The sequence below is a fragment of the Girardinichthys multiradiatus genome, chromosome 4, assembly GCF_021462225.1.
Source record: "Girardinichthys multiradiatus isolate DD_20200921_A chromosome 4, DD_fGirMul_XY1, whole genome shotgun sequence".
Classification (NCBI taxonomy): Eukaryota; Metazoa; Chordata; class Actinopteri; order Cyprinodontiformes; family Goodeidae; genus Girardinichthys; species Girardinichthys multiradiatus.
This window is the reverse complement of record NC_061797.1, coordinates 263417-276960: the sequence shown is the minus strand read 5'-3', so window position 1 is coordinate 276960 and position 13544 is coordinate 263417. Positions and strand designations below refer to the sequence as shown.

General features: G+C 38.0%; 1 protein-coding gene across 1 annotated transcript in view; it reads left to right on the top strand.

The window, feature by feature from the left end:
- The window catches only part of tpcn2 (two pore segment channel 2), a 133918-nt gene extending 125795 nt beyond the window's left edge, over nt 1-8123 (top strand). The window contains exons 19-25 of the mRNA XM_047363241.1: nt 254-325; nt 572-645; nt 2771-2867; nt 3103-3185; nt 3310-3391; nt 6638-6729; nt 6831-8123. Coding sequence (XP_047219197.1) covers nt 254-325; nt 572-645; nt 2771-2867; nt 3103-3185; nt 3310-3391; nt 6638-6729; nt 6831-6909 — 579 coding nt within the window. The 3' untranslated portion in view covers nt 6910-8123. The remainder of the gene's footprint in view (nt 1-253; nt 326-571; nt 646-2770; nt 2868-3102; nt 3186-3309; nt 3392-6637; nt 6730-6830) is intronic.
- The last annotated feature ends 5421 nt before the right edge of the window (nt 8124-13544 follow it).

The following is a 13544-nucleotide window of genomic DNA, read 5'->3' as shown; positions in this document are numbered from 1 at the left end:
AGAATGTGAGAGTACAAGAAAACATTTAGTCTGGAGAAAATATTAAATATGCATAGGTTCAATATTTTTACCAAACGTAGGTTAAAAACTGGATGTGCTAATGGGTGCTTTATCATTGTCTGAGTTTGTGTGAAAACACTGCAGTAATGGGATGTAATAAAAGCATTATTAGATCTAATACACAGCATGTAACTGGACCTGCAGTCTGAAATCCCAAAACTCATTGTCATATGTTTTTCTGGTTGTTCTGCAGCTCATGGCTTTGGTCGCTAGTACTCTGTTAGATCTGGTGAAAAACCTTCGAGCGTTTGCCGGGGTCCTAGTGGTGAGTATCTTTGCCTTTATTCCTCCACCTGACCTATTATTTCTCTCAGTGAGACACAGACACATAAAACAGTCAAAGTGTTGTCTTTGAGTGGCCTGGGTTTTTGTTTATCTGAAAGATTTTGGTCTTTTCTCACGCATTCAATGGCTGCATGTTTCTTCCCAGTTGAAAGAATATTCCTTGGTCTCATTTATTTTAAAATACTCTTGATTGGAACATGTTCATGTTATCATGCTGACTTTGCAGGTGGTGTACTATGTGTTTGCTGTGTTTGGGATCTGGCTGTTTGAGGGCGCCATTAAACCACCTACAGGGATGAGGTATGAAGTCTAATGAAGTGAAAACATGAACTACAGAATTTAAAAATAATGGCCAATAAACTTGTAGTGTGCTGAAGCACTTCTGTGGATGTTGGAATAATCCAAGAACAATGTCTTTAGATCAAATTAATTTCCATAAAAAACAAATACACACAGACACACTTAGGTTTAGCCCTGCGATGGACTGGCGACCTGTCCAGGGTGTACCCCGCCTCTCGCCCATAGACTGCTGGAGATAGGCACCAGCTCCCCCGTGACCCACTATGGAATAAGCGGTAGAAAATGACTGACTGACTGACACTTAGGTTTATAGAATTAATCTTTGCACGAGGAAAAGACAAGAAAGATATTTCCTTTTTAGTTAATCCTGAATCTGGTTTCATAAAGCAGAGTTCATATAGAACCAGCCCAGTGTCTCAACAACTGAACTTCTTATTATATAATGTGAAAATCTGACAGAGAGCAGTATGTTGACAAAAATCAGCTTATAACACTGTACAAAATGCAAAGGAAATGCAAATTGTATACAAAGACATGGTGCTTTCCTGTAATTCTCAAACTTTACACAAAGAAGGATCTGCCCATAAAATAGCTTCCCTTTTTACTGATTCAAATTTACATGAGATGTTATGGAGCATTTAGGAGGAAATTCAGTCATATGTGAGGTATATTTATATAAATTATATTCAAGGCAACATGGTTCAGATTGTTATTCTTGTGTACAAAATGCGGAATGCATGAAATAAGCACGTTATTGTAGCTGGTTGGAATTTCGACAAAGGATAAGAAAAGGGGAAGAAAGAAAATAGCAGTGCACCTGAATTTCCCAAATATAGGGCAGGGGTGTCCCAGAAGGCAGAACTGATCCTCTGTACCACTGGAATTCTCAAACCAATAAAATAGTTTTAACCAGCAGCATTTTTGGTGTCTTGAAACATTGGGAGCTTTAGCCCAGACCCCTCCTTTCTCATTATCCCTCTGTAATTGCCCTTTACAGTCCGTATTTATGCATTTTTCCCACTGTTGCACGTTTTCTATTAGTACCAACTCAGAGCGGTTCACTATGGGTTAACTCGCTTTTTCAATTAGCAACTGTTAAGTGGAACTGTCACTATTTATAGGACCTGCTTGTTTGTGGTTCCAAATGCTCCGAGTCGCACTGAAAACGCAACGTCAGGAGACTGTCAGTCAATGACTGGGTAGTGAAGGCGAATCCACACCTAATTTTTGTGGATTCTCCTGTGGGCTTATTGAGAACCACAGCTGGCACTGCACATTCTCCTGTGCGGAGAACTGACCCACTGCAGCAGGTCTAAGATTACCACGGGATGGAAGCTTCCATCTCCATGTTGAGGACCACTCCTCTCTGTTCAGGACGTCGGGGATGTACGTCTCTGATGGAGAGCAGATCTGTGTGTGTCCAGCAAGGCGGAATAAATCTAAAACATAAGTCTAGAAAATAAAGCACACAAAAATAATATAAATAATTAATTAAAACAACAGGGATCGAATGTGTACATTTGGGGTTCATATTTAACAAAAATAATATTCTTATTTTGATCTGGAGCTGCTGATAAAACGTGGCCCAGGTCTAATGAAGTGCCCAGATTAAACCATGGTAAAAATCATTTTGCATTCTTTAAAAGTAAGACTATGAACCTCACAATTTTAGAACATTGCAACAGATGGTGCTTCACACGCAGAAGTTAGAAATGGGACTCTAATAAACAAAACACAAACCATTTTCACTGGGCAGATTAGGATAGGATCACTAAGACATCTCTGTTCTGCTCAGTCGCAGCCCTTTTCTGAGAGAAAACCAAATAGTACCTGGGCTAGGAGGTTCTGTAGAAGGAGGCAAGTGAGCGCACAACCAAAAATAATTTCTAATATCCAACAAATCTGTTAAGTAGGGAATAACTGAACTGCTGAGAATATATTTGTGTCAATATGTGCTGTGTGAAACCAGTAATATATTTAGCAGTAGCACTGTCAGTCTCATAAACATCCAGAGAACCTTCTCCATCTGGGCCCTTGTTTTGTTAGAAGGCCTTTTCTCCTTGTGGTAGCTGAAATGTTCAACACTGTTCACTGACACATGTCTGATACTGTGTGTCTCTCCCAGTGTGCTCACCATGGAGAACATCACATCTAACTTAAGCACAGCTTGTGGCACATATGAACAACTCGGCTACTGGCCGAACAACTTTGATGATTTTGCTGTGAGTAACAACACAATCAAAGTTTAGCCATTGTGATTTGCCCCCTATATGGATTTAATATTTGTCTATCTAACCCTTCTTTTAACATTTTTACTGTATTCAGTAAAAAGTATAGCTTTTATTGTTGTTGCTGTTTTAAAGTCTTAGCAATATTAGCTTTAAATTTGTCTCTGTCCTAAAGATTTCTGGTGTCAGCATGTTGTGAGAGTATTCTCCCTACACTGTTTCTGCTCAGGCCGCAATCATTTTGCTCTATGATGTCATGATCGTCAACAACTGGCAGGCCTTCATGGAAGCATACAGCAGATACACATCAGAGTAAGAAACCTTTCACACACACACACCACAGTTTTTGTTCACTGGAAGGGTTACAGTGAGGGTGATGATAATGATATGTGGTTGATGAGGATAATGGTGAAGATAATGTTTTATGTCTCCCCAGGTGGTCCAAGGTTTACTTTGTGTGTTGGTGGCTCACCTCCTCTGTGATGTGGGTGAACTTGTTTGTGGCACTCATCTTGGAGGTCGGTTTACCAGGCAGCTGCAGTAAAACACCACAGGGGCCTAAAAACTTGAGGCATTACAGCGTCTCAATAAAAAAAGGCTTAGGATGCTAAAAATAATTTGGCTATACCTGGTGTGCTTGGCACATGGTTTGACTTGTATTTTCTGATATGCTTTGTTTGGTTTACTTCAAAACTGGTTTTCTGTATAATGACCAGACTTCTCCTATTTGGTCTTATCAATCCAAAGGGTGTTATGCAAGGGTCCTGTACTTTTATTGTGAACTGTACAAACTTAGGCCGTGTTGCTATAGTTTCTTTAGTGTCGAAGAGGCTTTTTCCTTCAACCCTTCTAAGTAATCTGAGGCCTGTAGAGTCTGAGATATAGTTCTTCGTTTTTATTTATTTTCTTATTTCTGTGTGCATTGCTCACTTTGATCCTGGGATGAATTTACTGGGACGTATCCTCCCTGGAACACTGGCATCTGTCTTAAAGGTTTTCTACTAAGGAGCAATCTTTATCTCTAACATGATGGACTTCGGAAAGTGTACATCATCGCTTATGTTTTTCCTGCTTGGCATTGTGTTAACACTGTTGGGACCCCAGCCATGTAATAAAGTAATAATCTGCTGCTAGAGTACCCAGCATTCATTCATAACAGGGAAATAATAGGACAAGCATGGCTTGACTTTTCTTTAAGGACTACAGAAGCTACAGAAGCTCCCAAGAGACGTTGTCTTGACATGAAGCAGTTTCCCCCAGCCTGAAAGAGGACAACGGGACCGCAGCATTGCATGCCTTCCTGCGTACACGTCCAGATAGCAAGAGCTACCCTGCCAAATGTGGCCACTGAAGTAGCCGCCGTCCACACATGGATGACCGAACAGCTTCACTCCTCAACTCGTTGCCCACAGGCCACTTTTTCCTCAGCACAATTGACTCATCCTTGGTTCTCAAACATAAATAACATTGAATGGTAATGTTGCATCACTCTTTTGCTCATGATTTTTTACCATTTTTCATATACTTGTTCCTAGTGTATGTATTTCATTGATCTTCCTTATTCTTTCATTTTGCTAGGTAATATTAGTTGCATTATTCTATTATAGTAAAGTTTCTTCAGTAATGCCAGAGCTTAACACTTAACAGACCGAATTAATATTTAATTAAATATTAAATAATATAACCATAATAATAATTACAGCATTAGTGGCATTCCTTGAACGGGCAATATTTTGAACATATTGCACTGTACATATATGAGAATAAATAAACCACAGCTACAAATTAGTGATGCACTGTGTGATGGGCTTAAAGTCAGCTGTCACTGATCATTAATGAAAAAATAGGACCCGCAACATCAGAGTTTTACCATCAGATGTCACTGCTTATTTTTAAGAGAATAAAATAACTTGTGACATAACTAATATAACCATAATAAATACAACCCACACTTGGACAATCCATTGTAAAAAGAATAAATAAATAAGGTTCAAGATTCAAGCTATTTAGAGGTGGCGCATATGATCACCAGCAGCCAGCTGCTACTGAGCCTTTTCATTCAAACAAAAGCAGGAAAGAAAAGTTTTTAAATACATTTTTATACACTACGTCTGAATTTTTGGGTAATGTACTTTAAATAGAATTGTGTCTGTATAATAGGACGTTGGGTTTTATTTATCTGAGCTTGTATTTACCTCTTTTCAGACCTAGTAGAAATCAAATCTTAAGTCATAAAACCATAGAATTTTAAAATATTGTTTATGGAGGGTTGTTATTCTAAGGAGTTTTACAAAAAAAAACAAATTATAAAATTTTGTTATTAAAATAGAAACTGTTAAAGAGATTAATGTTATCATATAAAGTGATTAAGCTTTGAGCTAAGAAATAGCTTCTGTTGTTATTATGAATATGAATATATTATTTCATATTAATACTTTAATATTTTATTAAATACTTTTTCGGTCTGTTAAGGGTTGTCCTGTAAATACCAGCCCAGTAAGGCGGTGGTGTTAGGACAAAATTGAAAGGGATGAGCCAAGCTCTGACATTATTGAACAGCATAAACTCTGCACATATATGGAATGAATTCACACAATTTCTTAAAATACAAGAATGTATTAACAAAAATAAGTCAACTCAAAGTCAAACATATTTCAATCAACAAACTCTTTACTATGCTAAAACAATCCAACTAAACTATCAAGCAGAATGAAAGAATAGGGAAGACTAATGGACTATGTACAATATAAACAAGTTGATTAAAGATGGTTAAAATCATGACCAAAGAGTGATGTAATTTTATCATGCAATCTTATTTATGCTTGAACACCAAGAATTATCTTCAAGAATCTGGAAATGAAGTTACGTTAATCTTGGAACTAACTTAGGCAATAATTTATAAACCTTTAAACAACCGTTCACAATGCAAGATCAGATAAAACATTATTTTGACAAAAACAACATTTTAAAGAATGATTTGCTGAATAAAACCAACCTTCTGGGTGTCTAATTCTCAACGGTGTTTAATTAGCTGCCTTTATTAAAATAACATTTAAAGAAACATTAAGGAAATATTAAAATAATATTTAAGGAAATATTTTGAATAAGAACCAAACCTTTCTGGATAAATGGGTCTTAATGGTGTTTAATTAGTTATCACGTTTAGTAAAATAATATTTAGGGAAATATTTCTTCCTAGACTGGAAACTAACAACCTTTCTGGCTGGGTAAATGATCTTTAGCTGACTCATAAAGTGGGCGAGCACATGCCAGCAAGGAGACATGTGCGCTGTCTTTCCTTCCAGCTTCGCTGGGGACCTGTGTGGAAGTTGTCTGTTTGTTGGAACGCGGGATTTTTATTCCAACAGTGACATCAAGGGAAGTCCGCTCTCCTTCTGTTCCTGGCTGTCCTGGAAGTAGGAAGTAGTAGTCTAGGGTTAAGGCAATTTATTTGGAAAGTTCCAGAAAAGTACTGGCCTTTAATGTTGTAACCCATGGCTGGGGTCCCAACACTTCTCAGCTAAGTTTTATTTTATATTATAAAGCTGCCAAGGACTGCTGATCAAAATGAGCTTCTATGACTAAATCTTTATTTACATGGTGGAGTGTAAATACTGATGTTAAATAAGGTTCGTTGTCCGATTAAAATACATGAATAGTCTCCAAAAGGGGAAAAGATGACTGATTCTTATTTGTGGGGCAGTACTAATGTTAAATCTGAATCTGTAGAAATATAAATTTATTGATTCTGTTTTATCTGACAGAATTTCATCTACAAGTGGGACCGCAGTCACAGCTGCTCTGTTACAGATGTGGAGAGAATTCAATATGAAACTTCTGTCCAGTTCCTGTTCAAGTAGGTCAACCCTGACATCCTGTTGGTGATCCTATTCCTGATACACTCCAGATACAATAGCACAGATCATCATTCATCTCTCTGCTTGTTTGTTTTTTCAGAGAACAGATCCAAGAACCAACTGAAGAAGAGTTAGTTTGTCAGTTACATCAGCACCCTCACCTACATTTGGACTGTTGACACAAGCACCAACAGACACAAACACAGCGTCTCCATGCAAGAAGGACATGAAGCTGTTGGTGTTAGCAGGAAGCACACCTGTCTTTAAGTAAATCAACAGCTGGCTTTCTCTTGAACAGAACAAAGCATGATGGACTAAATTCAACGCATTTACCTTTAGGTTTACTTTTGAACTGTAAATACTTTGAGTGGTTTTAATTCAGGAATTTCCATAGCTAGCTTGTGGATGTGTTTTTTTTTTCTTTCTACAAAGCTGCAGTGCAAAATCTGAAATTCAGAGAAAAGTAGGCCATGTTTTATCTATTTTTGCTCTATGCTGGTGTTTGGGAACAGTACTGAAGCTGGAGACAGCAGAGAAGAAGGAAGGGCATTTAAAGCTGCCACTTCTCAGACCAATAAGAGCAGCTTTAAGGGAGCAAATATTTCTCAGCCAGGTCAGATAACAGAAAGGCCCTGGTAAGGTGTGAATAATCTCAAAATTAATTGAGAATGGTTTTTTCAGACTACCGTTGGAAGTGGCCTTGGACACTTGTGTTTGCATTAGTTTGACGGTCTGAAGACAACCCTTCCTGGGACACACTTTAGAACCATGCACTGACATGACATTACCTCCTCAACTTGCAAAATACCTGGACAGCACTTGGTGAGCTAATCTATAGTTGTTGGTGATACAGTAAAGACCGGATTTTTATTGAGATGCAAGTTTTACTTGTACTGTTAAAAAACTGTTTTCTCACCAGTTGAAATTTTATTGAGCATCAATCAATCATCAATCATCATCAATTTTTTTTTAGCATTTTTGGTTCTTAATTAACCCACTGTGGTCACAATGACATAAAATTACATCTGCAAAGTGTAAAACATACTTTTACACAGCACAACATGGCTGTTGGAAGATTTGTACATAAATTATCATTGCGTAGTTTGAGAAGTGTCTTTATCCTCATCATTTATCATTAAAATACATTTTCATTTGTTTAGTTTGGAAAACTTTGATAGAAGTGGTTTGAATACTTTTTCACATTTATCTTGAGTGTTTTATGAACTATTAATAGAACTGTCATCTTGTCTTAGAGTTGCATTTAGGTAGATGCTATGCAGAAACTGTATCATACCCACGATGCTGTAACATGAGTGTTTTTTCTTCTTTCTTCAATAAAAGGCTGTGTACAGAGAGCAGCCCCTTTGAGAGAAGGAAGTCACTTCATTGCATACCTTCTCTGAGTTTATCAGTGTGTCTAACTCTTGACAATGGCTGAGCTGTGCAAGCCTTTTTTTTTTTTTTTTTTAGCTTTTTTACAGAGTAACATCATTCATTTTTTTCACAAATTATTTTGTCTCCTGACCCCTTGACACCTGCATGTGTCAAGGGGTCAAGTAATATAGATACACACTGATCTATACCTGAAAAAAGGACATGAGGCACACGCTTTACTCACTTTTTTTATTTAAAAAACGAAACAAATTAAACCTTAAATTAAAAAGAAGAGTTAAAAAACTTGTCGAGTTCTGGACCATGTGAAGGTGGCGTTCTTGCAGCAATATGCAGGCACCTGTGATGAGTCACACTGTACTTTGGATCTGCCTCCAGTCCCCTCTGTAACTTCAAACACAGGTCACTGAGCTCCTGGCTGCGGAAACTTGGGGGCCGCACAATCTAACCAGACGCCCCCTCGAAGCTGCCATCTTCCTCATCTTACATGAGATCAATGGTGACCTCTTTCCAAAATGCAAGCTCCTCTGTTTCAAACACACTCTGCCTCGCCTCCAGCAGCTGAAAACAGAACAGGCAGTCATTATCCTTGCATCAAAGAATAACGAGTCTTTGTCACTGTAAGCCATAATTAACTTTTTTTGGACACACTTTGGTTAGAATGCACATAATACGCAGACAAAAATAAAAAAAGACCGTTGTAACAATAAAAGTAAAAAGTAGCAGCACATGTTTATGTAAAAAAATTTTAAATCATCTATAATTGTCTTTCTACTTGCTTTTGGGCTTTCACATAAAATTCCAATAAAATATATGTATTCAATTCAATTCAAAAATACTTTATTAATTCCAAAGGGAAATTACATTTATGTTTGTGGATGTGCCAGAGCAGTCCATGAAATAGGTAGATAAATGTTCCAATGCCATTTTGTAATTATTAAGAAGTTATAATGTAATTATAAAGATGTTTTAGCTCATACTTTATTAGCTTATTTAATTGGGACAATAACTTGAATTACTTTTATTGTTATCAAGTTTAAAAACTGAGATCACCTGCATAAATAAAGGTTAAATGGAAAAGGTTCATTACAAATACATAAAAATGTAATAATAATTAATAATAATAGTAGTTGTAATAGAATAATTAACATGGCTCTCTTTAGAAATACATTGAGAGAGCCTCCATAGAGTACATGATGTATGATGATGTGGGAACTACGTAATCAAACCTTGTTATGCAATGACGCGTAAATTGTTTTTATGACAGAAATATCATCCAAGTAATCTTACCCGCTTCCTTCTTGACCGGCACCGAGCAGACTTCTTAATGGCTGCTGCCTTCTCTTCATGATCGGGCTGGCTGTACTGGAAGTTCCGGTGCACCGTTTCGTAATGCATCGTACATCCAGCTGGAAAACATTTTACGTTGTATATACATAGCGTGACCAATAACTATATTCAAGCAAAAAAAAAAAAACGCAAAAAAACAGAATTCAATTCAATTCCCAGCAGATTGCATCCGGTCAGGGACTTGTAGTATTTACTCCTCCTGGATGAGCAAGTAGAGACAGTGGACAGTCACTGGCGTTGACTTTACAGCAATCCCTCATACTGAGCATGCATGTAGTGACAGTGGAGAGGAAAAACTACCTTTTAACAGGAAGAAACCTCCAGCAGAACCAGAATCAGGCTCAGTGTGAGCAGCCATCTGTCACGACCAACTGGGGGTTAGAGGGAACAGAGCAGAGACACAACGAGAACAAAGAAGCACTGATCCAGGAGTCCTTTCTATGGGAAGGAAAAGTAAATGTTAATGGATGTAGCTCCTTTAGTCGTTTCATCTAGAAAGAAAGAACAGATAAACTCTGAGCCAGTTTTCAAGGTTAGAGTCTGAAAGAGAGCACATAGAGTTTGTTACAGTTAAGCTCAGTCAATTGCCATGTCTAGGAGAGAGAAAGGGTTAAACACTAAAAGACAGGGCTATGTGGATCATCTGTAGAAGGTGAGCATTAAGTTGTTGCCAGCAGAAGCTCGGATGATGCCCCTCTCCAAAAAGGTGTCACAGGTAGACACAGAGTCAGGCCAGGTGTAGCTTCTAGGAAGAGAAAAGAGAGAGAACATGAAGTAAAAAACTGAAATAACAGCAAATATTGTAGAATTAGAAAGTAGTGTGAGAATGTAGCGAAGAGGGTGAAAGTGGTCATTATGTCCTCCAGCAGCCTAAGCCTATAGCAGCATAACTACAGAGATAGCTCATGATAAACTAAGCCACTCTAACTATAAACTTTATCAAAAAGGAAAGTTTTAAGCCCAGCCTTAAAAGTAGACAGGGTGTCTGCCTCACGGACTAAAACTTGGAGCTGGTTCCACAGGAGAGAAGCCTGATAACTAAAGGATCTGCCTCCCATTCTACTTCCAGAGACTCTAGGAACCACCAGTAAACCTGCAGTCTGAGAACGAAGTGCTCTGTTAGGAACATATGGACCAATCAGATCTCTGATGTATGATGGAGCTAAATCATGGTTAAGGTGGTGGAACAGCAGTAGAAGCTGTTTAAACACCTGACATCAAATGGTTGCTGTTTTGTTGCTCCACTGGGACCTATGAAGATGGTCTTATCATCATAAGTCACAGAGTAGTGGTTTCATTCTGGTTCTAAAAGAGATTGGACATGGTTCTGATGGAGGTGTGTTCCTGACTCTGATAGAGGGTTCCTCCTGGATCTGATGAAGATTTATACCTGGTTCTGATGGATGCTTGTACATGGTTCTGGTGTTGATTTGTTCAAGGTTCTTATGGAGATTTTTCCCAGGTTCTGGTGGAGTTGGGACCTGGTATTGATTAAGGTTTCTTCCTGGTTCTGATGAAGATTTATGCAAGGTTCTGATGGATGTTTCTTCCTGGTTATGAAAGTGTTTGGATCTGGATCTGATAGAAGGTTCTTAAACAGATTTTGTTTTCTGGTTCTGATGGAGATTTTTGCCAGGTTCTGAGGGAGTTTGGACCTGGTTCTGATAGAGGTTTCTTCCTGGTTGTGATGGAGTTTGGACCTGGTTCTGATACAGATTTGTACCTGGTTATGGTCCAGGTTTGTACCTGGTTCTGATGAAGAATTGTACAAGGTTCTGATCGAGATTTTTTCCTGGTACTGATTGAGCTTTTTGCCAGGTTCTGATGGAGTTTGGACCAGGTTCTGATAGAGGTTTCTTCCTAGTTCTGATGGAGTTTGGATCTGGTTCTTATGGAGATTTGTTGCAGCTTCTGGGAGAGTTTGGACTTGGTTCTGATGGAAGTTTGTTCCTGGTAATTGTTAGTGTGAGCTGCTGCAGCATCTCCTCTCAAACGACTCCCATATAAATAGTTATGTGTGTCTGTGTGTATGGGGGGAGAGGATAGAGGGCAGCAATGTATTAGCCAATCAGCATCGAGTGTCAGTGAAATTCAACACCTGCTGTTTTTCTAACGAAGGACGTCACTCTATCCTCTAACTGGCCGGCCTTTTAAACATGGAGTAGCATGCTCCTGAACTACTCCTAATATCTCGGAAACCGTAAGGGCTATCGATGTCATTCTTTGACCATTTTAATCAGAATGGACAGGGGAACGATAATGTTAATCTTTTTTTGTTGACAAAATATTATTAAAGGCCCAACACTAGGTGAAAAGAAAGGGAAAAATGGAGAAAAAGACAAAAATGCCTGAACATGCTCTCGAACAGCTTTGAATAACTTGGAAACTATAAGGGCTATCGATTTGATTCATGTACTGTATGAATCTGCACGCTTTGCTGAACAATCATGACGTTTTTTAAGTTTCTTCAAAAATCTGTGTAGAAGGTTCGACCCTGTAAAAAAGTGGATCATTTTGAACATTTTAACCAAAGTGAAGGCAGATTTTTTATTCTGAAACTAACCTACCTCACGGGAAAATGGTAAAGGGTATCAAAATAATTCCTTTACTTTGAGTGAGAGGAGCCATAGAAGCAAAAAACTGACAAGGCTCATGTCTCTAAATACTGCCATTTAGGAGATTGAGCAATTCGAAAACGACCCCTTTCATTGAAATTTGCAGTCCTCCCTTTTCTTAGATTTTGTATTGATTCCAATGGGTCAGGAGGTGTGACATGCCTGTGCTCAGGGAGTGTTTTAATGGCAATGACACCTATATTGCCTGAAAGCAGAAAGGCAGAGCTATGTTTTGATGCATAAATTACTTCTGTAGAGTGACATCTGTGAGAACAAGTGATTTGTTTGTGAAAATTCAGTCAAGTTTCAAAAACTGAGAAAGCTAGTGTGCACTGTGATAGTTGGAGAATTACGTCATTGGATTACATTGTAAAATTGAAATCTTGTGAAAAGTTGCATACAACTTAATTGTGATTTTAGAAAAACCGTAAGAGATATCAAAAAGCTGAATCAATTTAAGGTAGCTGAATTTTAGCTGATATGCTACCATTGGGTTAAATGCCAGCATTAGCATGTTGGCTAACATTAGCATGCTGGGTAACATTAACTTACTCCATTCAAATGTTAATTTAGTGGTACCAGTTAAAATTGACCTAAATGGTAATGTTAGCTTAAATGCTACCATTAGCATGTGGGCTGACACTAGCAGGATGGGTAACATTAACTTGCTCGATTCAATATGTTCATTTAGCCCTGTGTTTATTTAGCCCTGTGAATGCTTTACGGCGTTCACACAATAATGCTGGGGAGAACAACTAATATTAAGGAAAACAAATCACAAGAACTAAGGGGCGGAATTACAAACAGAACAGTCACAAAACTAAGAAGTACCAGGTGGAATAAATAAACATAACTACTAAGCCAAAGGAACAGAAACACCTAACTGAAAAAGTAAACAAACACAGAAACCAAAATGACAGATCCTGATAGACAAGTCCTTATCAAAACAGCATACCTCTTTATAAACTGTATTTTATATGAGACAGGTCCTCATCAACACCTTCATAAACTATGTTTTATATGAGACAGGCACCTATCAAAACAGCATACCGCTTCATAAACTGTATTTTCTGAGAGACAGATCCTTATAAAAACAGCAAACCTCTTTATAAATTGTAAATAATCCATTTAGATTAAAATAGGTTGACTGAAATATTAACACCCCATTTTTTACTGTGTACGAAATATATAGAACAAAAATATAATTTGTAACTCAAACAGTATGCTGCCTTTTACCCTTTACCTTAAATTATTACATCCTTTTTACCCATGACAATCTCTCCCTATGCAATGGCATATTACTATGCATTTACCAGTTATATTTATTAATGTTGGACCATTTGTTTGCTGAATTTGGACCATTTGCACGTTGCTGGACGCCACCAGGCCTCCTGGCGTTTTCGGCCATTTTGTATCCAGGACATTGCGACTGATATGACGGGGCGCCGCAGTCTAAC